The sequence below is a fragment of the Triturus cristatus genome, chromosome 9 (assembly GCF_964204655.1).
Source record: "Triturus cristatus chromosome 9, aTriCri1.1, whole genome shotgun sequence".
Classification (NCBI taxonomy): Eukaryota; Metazoa; Chordata; class Amphibia; order Caudata; family Salamandridae; genus Triturus; species Triturus cristatus.
Genome location: NC_140592.1, coordinates 454,325,086 through 454,342,611, shown reverse-complemented (window position 1 = coordinate 454,342,611; position 17,526 = coordinate 454,325,086). Strand labels below are relative to the sequence as shown.

The 17,526-nt window shown below is 41.4% G+C and overlaps 1 protein-coding gene across 3 annotated transcripts in view; it reads left to right on the top strand.

Moving 5' to 3' along the window:
* Positions 1-17,526, top strand: part of AKT2 (AKT serine/threonine kinase 2) — a 686,003-nt gene that overhangs the window by 291,503 nt on the left and 376,974 nt on the right. For all 3 annotated transcript variants that reach the window (XM_085625347.1, XM_085625346.1, XM_085625348.1), the window contains one exon: positions 4,278-4,406. In XM_085625347.1, coding sequence (XP_085481473.1) covers positions 4,278-4,406 — 129 coding nt within the window. The remainder of the gene's footprint in view (positions 1-4,277; positions 4,407-17,526) is intronic.

Here is a 17,526-nt window from a genome sequence, read left to right as displayed (position 1 = left end):
CCCCCAACGTGGTGGTTGGTGGGTGCCCAGGTGGACACCCAACTATAATTAATGTAGTCTCAGGGGGATGGGGTCCAAGGGGACTAAAGAGGCTCGGGTGGGGGGCATGTGCCTCCCTCTCCCTTTTAAAAAAAATAAAATTTGGCTCTGGGGGATTGGGTGTTCAGGCCTAGAAGGCTTAGGGAGAAGGGATGCACACCCCCTTCCAGTATTTAATTTTATTTGTCTCTGGAAGGGATGGAGTCCCTTGGGCTTTTAAGGCTTGGGGGTTGGAACTTGACCCCGGGTAATGGGGTCCCTCATGCCTGAAGGTCCACCCTATGCTGCGCATGCCAAAGGCTGTGTGTGGTGAAGGATTGGCAGCATGCAGGGGGTTTGGGAACAGGGCCTGGTGGCAGGTCAAGCCCTGCTGCCAACCCCATGATACACACGACTAAAGGCCAGGCACAACGTGGAGTTGGCTGTTTGCGGTTTGCTGTATGTGGGGAGTTGGATGCAGTGCCTGGCTGCAAGCCAACCCCACGACGCTCATGACGAAAGGGCATGCTCAGTGTGAGTTTTGCTGATTTTGTGGGTGTTTGCCTCCGGGTGAATTGGCAAACTGTTCCCAACCCGCTGCTGTGCACGACTGAAGGCTGTGCGCAGCGTGAGATTGGCTGCCTGCATGGGTTGGCCGCAGGGCCTGACTGCAGGGGGTTGGCTTTACAGATGGCAATAAAATATTATTTTACATTAAAAAAAAACCTAAAAACTCACTGAAAAAACAAAGGCTAAAGTAACATTGTAGTTAGGTGTAATGAACAGACCTGTTTTTTTTTTTTAAATGTAGAAATTTACTGAAAAAAGCCAAAAGTTAAAGTAACATTTAGGTGAGTGTCTGTTACATTAAAGTTTTGAACTAAAAAAAACTTCGGAAATTCACTAGTTATCTCTTTCAGAGCTAACTATAACTTGCATACTTGCCAAGCTTATGGCCCCACATATTACATCACTCATGATATGTTCTACAACATCATTTGACATCACTGATTACATCTAAAATTACATCATTTATGATGTAATTGATGACATCATCCAAGCTTCTTTTGTACACATTACTCTAAAAACTAGTATGGCATTACAAGTCTGAAAGTAAGTACAAAATAGCTCAGAATAATATGAAGCATCATTAATGCTATCACAGATGCAACTCCCTTAGATGTCGCATTTTTCTGTGATGTGCAATATTGACCTTGTACAGTACACTTCACGAGTAGCCTTGTTCACATTAACAATCAACCACAGATGTATGGCATACCGTTACTGCGCACTGTGTTAAATCTGATTTGTATACAACTATTCAGAGAAAATCAACTTCCTCTAGATACTCAACATCTGCTCCAAAACTAATGCCCTACTACAGGCAGCCTTTATCTGTATCTACACACTCATAGTCCCTGAACCTACATTGAGAAATGAAAGTGATGTAAGTAGTAACGTGGGTATTGTAAAACAGATTTTACTCAGTGGAGAGAGTGTACTCTGAACCACACTGTTTGCTGTGAGTGAAACTTTCATGATAAATACACCACAAAGTATTAAAAAGTATCTATTAAGAACAGTGTATGTTTTTATATTGTCTTAAAATAACCAAGGTCTGAAGGTACAAAAGACCATAATACCTACAGCCTTCATACTGTGGTGAGAACTTTACTGATAGCCCATCTTTTGATGCTAAACAATCACATATTCATGGGTTAGTATCTGGTGCACAAAGCCTTCCGTGTTACGTAGAAATGTTCATGCTCTGACGATTCCGTCTAAAAACTCTGGACTGCTTACAATGCTTAGTATCCACCACGTAGAATCTTTGCCCTGTGGGAAACTTTATCTGCAGAACCCAAAAACTTATGTGAAACTTACTGGACCGAAGTTGCCAACTGTCATCTGCACACAGTTACTCTTCAATGCAAAGATTTATAACCTGTTTAAAACTATTTATTACAAACCTATGATGCATTAGTAGCACATGCGTTTTGTAAACGCCCATTAACTGGACACAGACTGTACAAAATGAAATACAATAACTGTGTCACTGACCTATTCACCTAACTATAGCTTCACTTTAACCTTTGTATTTTATTTCAGTGATCTATATAAATAATCATTAGGCAAAAATAAGATGTAAACTCCGATAGTAGACCTACTGCTGAACCGATGGGATTGTAAAGCCCCTTCCAGGCTATTACTCAATTAAAATATTGAATACCGGTTCAGAGGTTCTTTTTACAGGTGCATAAATCAGACTTGGTGATACAGCAAGAATTTTTTGCAAGAGTGAATATTTTTTTTTGAATGGTTGGTCTTAAACAGATCTAAAGCGAACACTTGTTTTGCGACTTATTAAAATGATAATGTCGCAATGTCAGGGCTAATTCTTATACATAAACTGAAAGGGGGTCAAAAATCAATAGAAAATGAATAAGCGAGAATGGATAATTAACAAAGCAATATGAACAATAAAGAAAAATGCACAGTAAGAATTTAGGAAGGGAGGAGAGATGAACAAGACACATTAACTTGATTTTATAATTAAAATCCAGTTTTCTGTCTTAGCACTAAAAATCTTTAAAGGACTGAGCGCAAAATAGATGAGGAAAGTGTTTGAGCCAATGGTAACGTTTTACATGTGTCAGGAAAAAAGATAGTATCTAAGATAAATGTAACGAGTGTTACCAATCTTAAGGATTCAATAGATTGTTTAGTGAGGACACTTGTAAGTTATCTCAGTTATTCAATAAATTAAAGGATGGCTTGGAAAAGAAAGAAAACACTATAGTTAAATCAGCTTAATAAAATGTAGAGTTGAGTTGAACATTGTGAGGGGAGGCTTACCTATTGAATTCTGGAAAGAGACCGACATAACCATAAGCATTTTGAGGTAAAGAAGCCAAGTGGTGAGCTCAGGAGTCTTCTGGGCCATGGAGTTAGCCTGTTTTTTGCAGTGGAGTTCATTTTAGGTAGCGCATGCACATAGTGCGATGGTGACTGTATGATGGGTGCAACTTGTTGTTTTATAATTTTGCAACAGCATCTTAGAAAGGGGCAGGTGCATTGGGCACGAAAATCTACATCCATGAAATGGTAATGATTACGCTAAGAAGATAATAAACAAAGTAATCCAATAAGTGGTCTAAAAAAATGTTTTTTTATTTTTTTATTGGGTAAAAATGTTTTTATTTGTTGCACAAACTTTGTAGAAAGGTGAATTGAGAATAAGAGTACTGTAGTGGCTTTGTTGTGGGCAAGACATAGTGTGATATGGTAGTCTCTGAGGAGCGCATTTCTGTTAGGTTGAAAATAGTGAGTCCAACGAATGTTACTTGTACTCAATCCAAAGTGTATCAACAACAACTTTGTACAAGTGTAGCACAAAAAAATCTAGGCTGTCTGTGCTGCATGACCCCATGTCACTGTTCTTTCCGGGGCAGTGAACTAAACCACCAGAACACTGCCCTCAGCAAGGTTCAGACACCTTACTCCTTGTACACAAATGTATGCTGCTTCCTTCTGTAATCCACTCACCAGGCTTTCATTAGGTCCTCCAAAGATGCATGATTCCACAAGCAGACACCCTCTATCTCCAGCTTGCATGTAGTCATTCCGTATCTTGTCTCCCTGGCATACTGTTGCTTCAACGCGTGCTATAAATACTCACCGCCTTTTCCTAGCTATAATGTCTACACTTTGCTCTACCCCTATTGTGCCCCCAAATATCAGTCTACTGTCCGCGCAGATGCAGCCAGTGGAGTAAATACGAGGTGAGGCAGTAAGTGCATAAACATCAAATGTTTTCCTTACTTAGGGCAAAGATTCAAAAGGTGATCTTTAAGATTCTGAACATTCTTTAAAATGCATTCTTACAACTTCTCAATATAAAGATAACTTTTCCTTTTTCTGTTTCATATATCTTTGCAGGCACACAAACCAGAATGTGTTTACTTTTACCCGATACTAAATGGATTCCTTTCAAAGGATTGGCAGCTTGTTAATTCTTCTTGCACCCTAGCATGGAGGGTTTGACTTTTTTTATGGCCAAAATTTACCTGCCAGTCCCTTAACCGCTGGTCTCAAAGTTGCCTTCCATCCTTTCTTGCCGTGCTTTTGACTTGGTTGTAATGGTTTTTCTCCATGATTTTTACTGAAGACCTGAAGTGAAATAATTGAGAATTGCATGTTCTTGCTGACTGATGTTTCCGTGTACAAGTGTGTTCACAAGTTCTCTTTCTTTGTTGCAGGAGAGTACATAAAGACATGGAGACCGAGGTATTTTCTCCTAAAAAGTGACGGTTCCTTTATTGGCTACAAGGAGAGACCAGAGACATCTGACCATATATTACCTCCTCTGAATAACTTCTCAGTTGGGGGTAAGCTAAATAACGCTTCCACTTCTTTTACCGTTGTTGCTTTAAATAGTGCTTGTTTAGTATGCCCCTCTTTCCATGTTTATTCAGAAATAACAGCCAGTAGCACATTTCCCACGCTAGCATTTTACTTTTGAGTAAATAAATGTTTTTTATGATGATATTTTAATAGTATTGATTCAGCAAAATATCCTCCAGCGTAAACTAATAAACATGCACTTGGGTTGTGAAACAAAAATTGGCAATGATATTTCGGAAAGCAGTCTCAACCTATGATATCGGTCTTTAGGCGTTCCTTCTTATAGTAAATCTTAAAGACAGAGAGAAGAGTTTAGTGCTGGCTTGTGGAGTCATCCAGCTGCTCTGCTTGAGCATGAAAATACCAAAGGAAGATAAAAAGTTTCCATTTTCAAGTACTTTATTTGACATTATGCCATACAAGCGAAAAAACAATTAGAAAGTTTGAAAACCTATAGTCATCCTTGCAGTTTCAAATAAATGAAAACTATGATGTAAAAAAAGATAAAATGCTCAGCTGGGACAAAATTCATACATTACATCATAAAGTGACAAGTGCAATTCCTAAATGTTACTTAAAAAGCATTTGTTCAAGTAAATATCTCTTCAAATCTTCCCCTGATTACAAAAGCCAGTTTGAGAAAGTTCAAGACAGCGTAATATATTTCCACCGTGGGTAGTCGCTACAACATCTCTAGCCACAGCTGGTGCTTTCTGATCTTGAATAAGCGTAAAAACGGGACCAGGAAAGATTTACGTGGGTCTGGAGTAAAGGGACAAAACATGATGAAATAACTTGTGGTTTGTTTTGTAATATTATCACACCTGCATGGGCTAAGTCCTGGTGCCATGTTTGTTTTGCATGGGGAAAGCTACCTTAAAATGTGTAACATTAAGACTAAAAATGGTTAAGCGATTACTCTGGGTTGGATTTTCTATCCTACTCAAGTATGGTTCTGAACACCTTGTTGTTGAGACAGGTGCATATATCAAAACTGTTTGTCGTTTAAATGCCCCTTCAGTTCTAATTTCCATGCACCTCTTTAAGTATCTATTTTTATAGTTTCTTTGTAATTTAAATTGTACTCGTGGGTTTGTAAAAACATCAGCCAAATACAGTTTATTGCAAAAAGTGTCCAAAGAAAATTGATTCTGTCTTTGATTTTTAATGAGACGGTGGAAGGAGTGTTGTAGGAGGATCTGATTATCTTGGGCCAGCAAAATCTCTGGGCACTTATGTTGTTATCCCTAGATTGCATTTTAAGCTTTGGCACAATCATGAGCATGCCATGCGAATGGGAGTAGTTGTTTTCTCGTGCATATATAGATATGATTTTAATACTTCAGGCTCTTAGAGCGCAATACAGCAAAGTACAGGTCTCGTCAAGTTCGAAGAGTTTATTCTTTTTGTATAGACAATTGCAAAACCCTCCTCACTGGTAAAGGTTACCAGGTATCATCCAATTGTATCAAAGTACCTGAATCTGATCACCAAATCCAGTTGTATGAATGGGGAGGGGAGAGAGAAATTCCAGGATATAGTCTCCACGATCAGTTGCTTGCCACAAAAAGGCATCCCACATCAGTCTTTATCTACATCATGGACACCTGTTATTAAAGGTATATATTGATGTACATAAGGTATTATTTTTATCTACATGAATTCCCTGGCTAAAAGAATATCTTAACTGCTCCCTGAAATACGGTTGAGCCCATCCTGTTTAAAAAGACCAGGATGAGAACCTATAGTTTCTCGTGGGTTCCCTTCCATTGTTTTCACTTTTGATCCCAATTGGAAGTTTTGTTGACCAAAGGTTGTAGGATACTTTTTTATGATGAATCATCCAGTTGTACATAATACCAACAGTCATCACAATGCTGTGTTTCCAGAAATAGGGGTGTGGCTAAATTAACCCTCGGTCTGAACATCAAAGCAAGTCTGATTACCCCAACATTCTGACACCTCTATGTTTTACTATCCCTGTTGAGTTAAGTTTATCTGACTTTGACAGCCGTTGCAGTTAAAATCGGATTGCTGCAAGCTTTCAGTTTGGTTGCGCACTGAATTTTATCGGACACCTTCTGCTCGCCAAGCATCTTCGAATACCGGTACATGAGACTGGGAATGCTACTAAAGGAGATATAAATAGGGTCCCTAATGGCCAACACAATCGAGCATTGTAGTTAAGGTAATTTCTAGTGAAGGATTTTCCAGGATGCATAGACACATTCTAGACTAATGAATCCTAAGGAAGCTCATATTCCAGACTAGAGAATCCTAAAAAAGTTCTTCAGAAAGTAATCCTTCTGAGTTTCCATCCTCAGGCACATCATCCCCCTGCTCCAGGAGGTTAGATTTACTAGTGGCTGTTGTTCCTGAAAGCTACTACGGCAGCAGAAGCATTTTTTAACAAACGGTCAGCCTGGCACCGGGCCCATAAGAGTGCTATATTACAAATCTTTACTTGGTATACCTTACCACAAAGGCATTGGTCCTCCGATGGATCTTTCTTTGTCGTAGTAAGGGGTGGAATCTAGGATAACCCACTGTCAGTCTACCCAATGAGGTCCATTAAATGTTAAGCAGCTCCCCAGCACAGTTTTAAAGAAAGAACGTTAATCTCAGGTGAATAACTTGAACTGTTCTTTAAAATAAATGAATTATTGGATTAGACATTCAAAATTAATACAAGTAACATGTTTAGCAATTCTGTCATGCATACTAATGCATGCAGCAAAATTCTAAACATTTAATAAATCAAATAATGCAAAGTATGCTTTCCAAGGTACCAGGATGGTTCAAGTAGAAATCTCTGAAAGGGACACCGAATTAAAGTTAAAGTCCACTAGAAGAAAGCCCATAAGTATAGACAAAAGGAAATGGAGCATTTACCTAAGGTTCAGGTCCGGGTTCTCATCAGACGGCTCCAAATAGTCCAGCAGATAAGTTCATTAGCATAAGGCAATAGGAAAGTGAGATAGTTTGGCAGGCAGAATAGAGTCAAGGAAGTGATGGGACAATGGCAATGGCCACCGTTCTCAACAGCATCGCTAAAGAGTCTTTTACAGCCAAGACCAAAGAAGCAGCAGGGGAGCCCACTCTTTCTAGTAGTCTTTATAGTGCATATTTGTCATCATGACGTTGTCCGTCCACTGTGGAGTGACTCCATGTGATCACTCTTCAATTTAACAGGTGCAAATGATACTCCTGGAACTTTTCCCATACGATTTATGAGAAAAGACATTATATTGCATTCTCACAGGTTTGTCGGCAAAAAAGCTTTAACATTGTTGTCTTGTCCATGGTCAAAATGTTAGGTTCTCATGGAATCCACACAAAAGAAAATTAACGAAAAGCGTCTGATTTGACCTTTAAGAAATGTGACCTGATCAGAACAAATAAGCAACATTAGGAGACGTGTCAACGTTCACTGCATCAGGCCATGGAAAGACACAGCCTAAAGAGAAAAGTTAATTCGAGCATTTTTAAACTCATATTCCATTTAGTGTAAAACTCCTCATCTGTTAAAAGGCATTATAAAGTCACTCAAATATGTCCTATATAAGCATTCTATAATGTTAGTGATTAATTCACATACATTTGCAATTGTGATTATGGCCTACGACTAAGTTTTCAAAATAGCAACGTGTAGAATAATTTCTAAAAATATTTGATCAAAGTCGTTTCCATAAATCTAAAATCTACATATTTTTAGGCATCTATATTAAAAATAAATTCTAAGCTTTAACATGTATCAGTCAACTCTATGCCGTAAAAGAGAGAACATATCCTCGAACATGTATCATAAACGTTTTGCACCGATGTCTGTTGTCATTCTGGAAAAAAAAATGCAGTCAAAAGCTCTACCCTTTATGCCCTGTGTCCACAATCATTCCAGTAGCACAGTGTGCAAGACTTTATCGAACGCTGCGCTAAGATCCAGAATGATGAGAGCCCCCGTTTTACTTTCGTCAACCACCCTGTGTAGCGTCTCGATGGCCAGAAGCAAGGCAGATTCCGTACTATGCTGTGGCCTGAAACCTGATTGAGTCTCATGAAGGAGATTGTTCTCTATGATTAACTTCGTCAGTTGGGAGTTGACATGCTTTTCAGCCAGTTTTGCCACAAAGGAAGCCGAGAGATAAGGCAAAAGTTCTCTGGCTTAGAAGAGTCAAGAGATGTTTTTTGAGGAGAGGAATCACCACTGCGTGTTTCCACTCAGCCAGAAGTAGGCCGGCTTCATACGACCGATTAAGAATGCAACGTATCTGGGAGCAAGTGCTGTTAGCCCCAGTTTCAAAATAGCTGGAAACACAGGGTCTAGTGGTGAGCCAGATTTGATTTTTGCCGCTAGGTAGCATAGATTTTCCTCTGAGATGCTCTCAATCTTGAAGGAGCCAACTGGGAAGGGATCTGAATTCCTAATTAAAGAAAGGAGGCCGTGATTATTAGCAGTTTCAGGAAAAAATGCATATAACGAAGAGATTTTATCAGAGAACAAGTGGGCAATCTCATTGCAACTGCTCATACTAGATGTCCTGACCGCTAATACTGTATCCAGGGATGTAAGAGATTTAACAATTCTAAAGATCTCTCGAGGAGCATTTTTAGCCTCGTCGATCCTTTGTGTGTAAAACACAGTCCGAGCCACCCTAAACTTTTTATGGTATTCCATTAGCGCAAGCAGGTTAGGTCTCTTTGTCTAGGGAACAGTAGTTCTTCCACCAGTTTCGTTTTAGACGCTTGCATTGTGTTTTAGTTTGTGGGAGGTCTTCTGTGAACCAACTTGCCGAACGTCTTGAACGAGAGAAATTTTGCACCCTTCGAGGCACTATCAGATCGAATGCTTCCTCTAACCATGCCAAGACTTGCAGGTTAGCGGCCTGTGGGCAGTTTTCTATGCATGGAGGACGACTGCTCAGGGCAGATATGAAAGCCTCCGGACTAATCTTAGTCCAATTCCAAGTTATGATGGATTGGGCCTGTAATGGTTTTGATGGGGCATGGGGGTCCAGAATCTGAAAAGGGATAATATAGTGATTAGAACAAGCAATGGGAATCCAGATTGGCAAAAATGGGGTCAAGAATGTGCCCCCGCGTATGTGTGGGTTCCAGTACCAACTGTAGGAACTGAAGCGACTTTAAGTCCTCCATTAAGTCTACACTGTTGAGTGAGGTTGGATCATCAAAATGTAGGTTAAGGTGCCCTAAAATTAGGAGATTCGAACATTGTAAAGCAAAAGCCGGACTCGTATCAAGTAAGGCTGAAGTGAAGGAAGCAGCAGCCCCAGGAGGCCTATAAATCAACAGGCCATTGTGAGAACAGCGGCCCGTGATAGTTGGGGAGAAAAAGGCTGCTCTGTGCTGCTGATCCGGACTTCAGAAAAATTGCAGTGCAGCTGTTGCTTGTATATCACCGCCAGCCCACCTCCCCTCCCCTGAGGACTATCCAACCTAGTAATTGCATAGCCCGTAGGGATGGCATCTAAAATGTCTAGAGAGGAACTTTAATGTTCCAATTCTGCAGTTGCACTGGAAGTACCTGCATTTCATTATGGATTCACCCACAATAATGTGTGGTCTTTCCTTTTGAACCATTATCTGCCCCAGAGACTTCTCCGAAGTGATGTGGGTGGTCGTAGTCAAGCAGCTATGTATTCCTGTAGGTCGATGACTGACTGGCTGTTGAAGGCTTTCATCACTGCTGGGGTCGAACCACTTGCATGCCACGATCTTACTGCACTTTGACTTTGGGGTTTTGATCAACCTCCCCAAGTCTCACCTTGAACTCTCCTAGCATCTCCTCTTGATTGGGTGAAGTTGGAGGCCATCTCCCTCAAGACCTTCATGCTTCCCCAGCGAGTTCAGAAGGTTTGTGCCAATATCTCAATGCTTCTGGATCTTCTGGTTCTCCATCTCTCTGTCCTACTCTGCTCGCCTATTGCATCCCGCTGCTGCCCAATGCTCTTGAACATGTGTGCTCTCCAGTGGTGTCTGTATTCACTAGGGCCAGCACAGTGAGGTACTGATGGCCAACTCTGTTTACTCTCAAAGAAGCTAGAGACCTGCAGCAGTGGATGCTGTCTAACAATCTCCACCGGCAGTTGCCAAGGTGATTACAGGCGCCTCTCCTCCCTTTGTTACAGTAGTCATCTTGATCCGTTGGAGATCAGAGACTTGCGGTCTCCTTTGAAGCAGGTCGCACATCAATCTGCAAGAGTTCGCTGTGATTTTCCTGGCCCTCGGGGTGTTCCTCCTTTCCAATCATTGTCAAACTATCCAAGTCCTGACAAACAATATGAAAGCGTTGTAGTACTCCAATAAGAAGGTGGCATGGGCTCACATCCCTGTATCTAGAAGCTCTGAAGCAATAGTCCGGCACTCTGGCTCGCAGTCTAACTAGTCATGAACCATTTGACTGTCTCCCCAAACCTGCAGTTCTTCGATCAGTCAGGGCCACCGTGCTGATCATGAATGGAGGCTTGACTCATAGATTGCTCAGTCCATTTTCTCCCTTTGGTGCTGTCATCCAGTGCATCGCTTAGTGTTAACGAGAATATTCACTGCCCACATGTCTCTGTGCTGTAATTTCCTCTGCATTGAGCCCGGAGATGTGTGTCTCTTCTCAAGTTGGACTTCATTGCAGATCATCTTCATTGCATTAGACTGGTCGCAAAGGGTCTGCTCCCACTGTCCCTTCCTTGCCTGCATCTGACTCCTCAGAGGCTCCATCTTCATTCCTAGAGTTTGACCTGGCTAATCGAAGTTCTTTTCCTCTGCCAGCTGATTTATTTGTCATAGGCCGTCGCACACAAAGGCTTCGACATTTAGATTTTATGACTGCATTAGACCTCAAAGACTCCTCCTTCCACTTCCCCATCCATCCATCACGTCACATGTTTCTCTGATTTGTGGTAAATGGTCAACACTACAGTTCACAGTAGTAACCTTTGGGTTTACAGCAGCCCCAATGGTTTTTAGTGAATGTCTTGCGACTATGGCCGCCCACCTCAGAAGGGAATGGTGTGTCCTTGCCTTCCCTTATCTAGTTGACTGACTGTGGCAGCTGACAGAAATGTATGTACACATTCTGATAGCACTCAATCTTTTGCACCATCTGGGGTTTACCATAAATGTAAACCAGTTCCATTTGTAACACCAGCAGGTTCCTCCGTTTTAGGGCTCTGTGATAAACGCTGTCTTGAAAGGCTTACCCAAACCTGAAGAGGATGATGGCATTCCAACAACTGCTGCATGTTTTTCAGTCTACCTGGCCATTACCAGTTCGAACTGTAATGAAAATGTTTCGAATGATGGCAGCAATTGTCCCACATGCCACATAACACCTGGACCCTGCAGCAGTGCCTCGCCAGTCAATGGTTACAATCGCAAGGTCAGCTGGCGAATCTAGTGTTGAAAAAGCCTAGCATTGTGCGCACTCTGGAGTTGCTAGCCATTTCCCTGGTGCTCAAAGCTTTTCATACAGTTGTCCGGGACTAATGTACTACATACAAAAGCAGGAGGTAAGCATTCTCCTCTTGCGTCCACCCCAGCACAGCAGATTTGGCTCTTGGTAATTTGTCACAACATACAGCTCCTAGCGAAATACCCCCTTGAGTCATACAAGAACAACTTTCCTGACCTGCTAAGCAGGATACTTCAACAAGTCCATGTGTGGGAACTCCAGCCCTACAGCAGTATTTTCGCGGTGTGGAGGAGTCAAACAATTGACCTCTTCTCTCCATGCATGAAAGCACAAAATGCCCAAACTTCGCCACCAGGTACACACATCCACAGTCCTTCAGCAGGTCACTACTAATGAGCTGGTCAGAGATATTTGAAGACACCTTTCTACCTCTTCCACTCATTGCATATGGGATCAGGAAAATGAGAAGTTTTCACTAACCTTATTCTGGCAGCACCAAACTAGGCCAGGCGGCCGCACTGCTTAGTGCTGTTAGATATATCTGTCTCCCTTCGAGAAGCTCCTCATCAGGCCAGACCTGCTCATTCAACATCGGTGACTAAAAAGACACCTGGATGCCAGGAAGCTAAATGTAGCAATTAGATGCACGAGATATTCGAGTTTGGATACTTAAACCTACCAAAAGAATGCATGATTATTTTGCGCAAAGCACATCACACGTGTATGCTATGCAGCCAAGTGGAAGCACTTCACCCATACTGTCTTGTGAATCAACTTGATCATTTTAATGTAGCTGTTCAGGATCTCATTTCCTACCTTTTACATCTCCAAAAAGCAGGAATAGCCTATATCTCTTTACACCTCTAGCTGGCAGAGGTAGCTACATAGGTGTAGGACATTGAATGCTTTTGTATTTAAGCTTTCATGAATGTTCCTAAATGGATAATGCGCCCTAAAACGTTTCCAGCACCGGTCTTAAATTTAAGTATGGTTCTTACTAGGCTCATGGGACTACATTTTGAATCTCTACACTCAGCAGATTTTCAGTTTCGGGTAAAGTAGCTTTTTTTTTGGTAGCTATAACGTCCTTAGGATGTGTTAGTGAGATACAGCCACTCTCTTTTCAGGTGTCCTTTATGCTGGTACATAGATACAGAGTGGTCCTTCATACTTAAAGTTCCTACCCTAGTAGTTTCTCCTTTCCTCTTTAATTAAACTAATAAGCTGTCCGTCTTCTTCTTCTTCCCACAACCTGATTTGATTTGGGAGAGGGATTTGCACACACTAAACGTAATGAGGGCATTCATGTAGTATATTGACATTACAAAATTCTTTCGTAAGACTAACCAACTCTTTGTTATTATGCAATGCCATACAAACGTCCGGCAGTATCTAAAGTAGGAATTGAAAGATTCATTCAAACCTGTTACGCTAAGGCGAAGAGAGTGCTCTCAGTGCTTCTTAGAGCACACTCTACATGTATGTGGCTACCATAGCATTCTTGGGTAACATCCTCTTAACTGATATATGTAAGACAGCAACATGGTCGACACTGCACACATTCGCAAAACATTACTTTGTGGACATAGCACTAGCAAGTTATGGTTGACCGAACAGTATTCATAGCTTCATTTCAAACATCTGCCTCATCTTCCCACTAGCCACTGCTGGTTAATGCAGAGCATGTGTATCTACATCTACTCATGCTACAATCTGATTGTTACTTACACTATGAGCATCTGTTCATAGCTTGTAGTGCTGTAGATTCTCATGCACCCTTCTGCCTTGCCAGAAGTAGGCAATGACAGCATATGTTTTCTAGCTACAATGAAAAGGACACACATTTTTACCTATTTGTTCCACTTTATTTTCACCTTTACCCTGCTCTATGGAAAGTATTCTAATGTCCATGAGCATTGTGAGCTAAGGGAAACGTCCTTCTGCATCCTGTGTCTCGAAACATCTTCGAAGAAAAAACACTTGTAATAACTCGATCCAACTAGATGGCAGGAATATGCAAAGCATGCGATTCTACGGCATTACAGGCTACGATCAGATGCTTACAGGTTAAGTGACATATTCGGTTCGTAGCAGTAGTGGCTGTCAATTCACATGCTTTACTGTGCATTATGTTGCAACCCATTCTCTCTGTTCATCTTCCTGCTCATTCCTTGACGTTAACTCTAAACGTCTTCAGCTTTTACCCTTCTTCGTTAGCACTCTTCTAACCCCTATTTCTACCCTATGATTTAACTTGTGTGATGTTTCGACTACCACCCTTTCTTCCGAGATATTGGTCCTTATTGTTTTCTCTAGTTCTAGTTGTATTCTTCCACAGACAAATGATTGTCTATTCTTTTTCGTTCCAGTATGAATCTAATTTGCCTAGGTTTGTGTCACTTGAATTAGGGCTGCATTTTAATTGCACTGCCTTTGCAGTTCTGGCGCTGCAGTGCTTACTAATTCTGTGATTGGGGCATGGAGAGCTTCTGTAGTGGGTCGTGGATATTGTTGCTTTGCAATGGGGCAAAGAGGTGAACAGAAAGGAGGTGGGTGAGTACATTAGAAGATAAAATATTAGAGCCACAAGAAGTAAATACATTGAAGCTGGCAGTGTATATTGAAGTGGCAAATAAGTGGGACAGTGACGGGTGAGAGCGGACTACGATCACAGGGGTCCAAGAGAATAATTCGAGAAAAATTGTTAGTGTGGTAGTTGAAGAAGATGGGTAAACTTGTCAAGATGTACGAATAGGCCTGTGAAGGAGGAAAAATTGTTCTGTGCCTTGAAAGGAAGCATAGCAATGAGTATTAGGAGGTGGGTTGGAAAGTTTATAGAGTGTGTGGTTAGGAAAGAGGGGATATTATATCACTTAGAGATGAAGAGAGGATGTGTGAACCTCCAAGGTGGCTGACAAGGAAGGAAATTTATTCATTTGAAGGGTGTTATGCCTAATGTTCTCAAAGACAAAGCTGGGGAGACTAGATTGAATAGGGTAAATAATGGTTTCGAAGGTAGAGGGTGTCCCCAAGTATTAAACGATCTTCAGTGTCTGGAAATAAATCATATGGAGCAGTTATGGTATTCTACTATTTACTTAGAGGTAAGAGTAGTAGTGTTGTGAGCCTCCGAAACTGGGAGAGGGTGGGTGGCACACTTGGTTAGTTCCCTAGTCCCAAGAAGGTAATAAGCATAATGCATATCACAACCTCTTTGAAGAACGAAGAACAATCCGGTGTCTGTCACTCTTATGTATGATGAGTTAGTCTAATCCATATTCAATTAGACAACCCCCCTGTGTGTGTGTGTGTGTGTGTGTGTGTGTATATGTATGTATATATATATTCACTGAAAAAACCATAGGTTTCACACAAGTTATAGTTAGCTGTACATTTCACTCGTAAAAAACCAATGGAATTCCACGTTGTAGTTAGTGCAGGCAACTATAACTCACGCGACCGCAATCCTCTGCTAATGACATATGTGTCTTTATGAAAAAAATATATTTGTAATATATGTATAGCTAAAATTTAATGGAAGAAGACATGGGAAAATAAGTGTCTAAATACAGTATTAGCATCAGCAGAGGATTGCGGTCGCGTGAGTTATAGTTGCCTGCACTAACTATAACGTGGAATTTCATTGGTTTTTTACGAGTGAAATGTACAGCTAACTATAACTTGTGTGAAACCTATGGTTTTTTCAGTGAATTTGCAAGGTTTTTTAAATGCTAATTCCTAACTATAACGTGTGTGAAACCTATGGTTTTTTCAGTGAATTTGTACGGTTTTTTAAATGCTAAGTTACTTTACGCCGTTCGTGCCGTGCGCGCCCACTTCACACAGTTTGTTCCGTGCACGCACGGTGCGCTTCGCGCACCGTGCGTGCACGGAATATATGGATTTTGTTTTTTATTTAATTTTTCACCGTACGCGTGGATGGTCTTCTGGCACACCATAACCAAGGCTAGGTGGTTAGGAGCTGTCTAGCCTGCCCCCTTTTTATGATATCCCACTTTGTTTTTCCTCCCCCCCCCCCCCCCCCCCCCCCCTCAGAGTGCGAGAGAGAAAATGGCGGCCGACACTTCCTGGTTTCGACCGATTCGAATGTTTACTAAGATCTAACAGCCAATCAGAATCGCGCTCGCGCACGGCACCGTACGCGTACGGTAAGCTTACGGTGCGCGCTCGGAGCGCGCTTACAGATATATATATTGATTTAAATGCTAATGCTATTTTCTCAGGAACTACTGAACAGATTTACACCAGACCTACAAAAGGCACTTCCTTGACCTGAGGACTACCTCTCTGCCAAATTACAAGTAATTCTGTTCAGCCGTTCGGGCTGTAGCTGTGTCTAAAGGTCCTATGGAAAAATGCATGGGGAAAACGCGTTTTGGGACCCCCCTTTTTTCTCAGCCCCTGCTTGACGAATCCCCCCGAGAATTTCAGGGTAGGAGCGGAGCGTAGCGCCCCATTAGTTTTGAAAATTTCGCGAGGATTCGTCGACCGGCGCCAATGTTATTCCAAATAGAATGTTGCGGATTTCCTATGGAAACAGGGTCCTAACTATAACTACCTACTGGCGACCGCCAGTAGGTAATATATATATATATATATATATATATATATATATAATGTGTGTATGTTCACTCAATAAAACAATGTTTAAAGTGATGTAATAATTAGGTCGTGTTATAGAAAAATAAACGCAAACCTGTTTAAAACTAATTAAAAAAACGAAATTCACTAGTTTACACTTTACTGAGCTAACAATAACCTTCGCCCCTAACATGCACAGTTTATGACTTCATGTATTAGAGAAGTCATTCATTTTAAATTACCTGATTGATGACATAATGATCACCTCTCAAATGACCTCATTGGTGACATCACAAATCAAATCATCCAAGCTACTGCTTCCTAAATAGAAACAGTGTAGTACTGGAGATAAGTTGGATTAAGTGGTAAATGTATATAGTACACAATTTAGTGAACAGTGATAGTTTAAGTGCAAGAAGTACTTCACTAAAGCTTGGCAAGGTAGAGATTGAGTGTAACTAGAGTGAGTTGCAGTCATATGCTACAAATAGCTTGTGCCTTAACCCCTTCCATGCTGCGCGAATTCCGCCGCTGTGCTGACGGTTTCTTGCGCGGGCGTGGTCATGACGGAACGGTTCCGTCATGAGCACAGCTCAACCGACGCTCATGACGGAACCGTTCCGTCATGAGCACCGAAGGGGTTAATTGAAAGGCCTGTTAGCAACAATGTGAGAAAAACAAAAGCTTATTCTCACAGTACTCTATTCATGTGTGGAAGTCTGTTTACATGCAGATGTTAACCACATCGATGCGAGTGACGGAGCGGTTCCGTCATGCGCGTCGGTTGCGCTGTGCGTATGACGGAACCGCTCTGTCATGGCCCCGCCCGCGCAATAGAACTTTCAGCACAGCGCGGTAATCCGCGCCGCGCTGAAGGGGTTAAGAAGTTGTCATGTGGTGCTACAGACTATTTCTATATAATCTGGAGATTTAAGAAGTGGAGATTTTTATTTCCAAATGTTCAGTGAATGTTCTGAGACATACTGCATTGTCACTTACTGACTCATGTTTTAATACAATGCTTTGAATGACATGCGTGGATCTATAGGTAGCCTGTGAAAAGTTCTTAAGGTGGC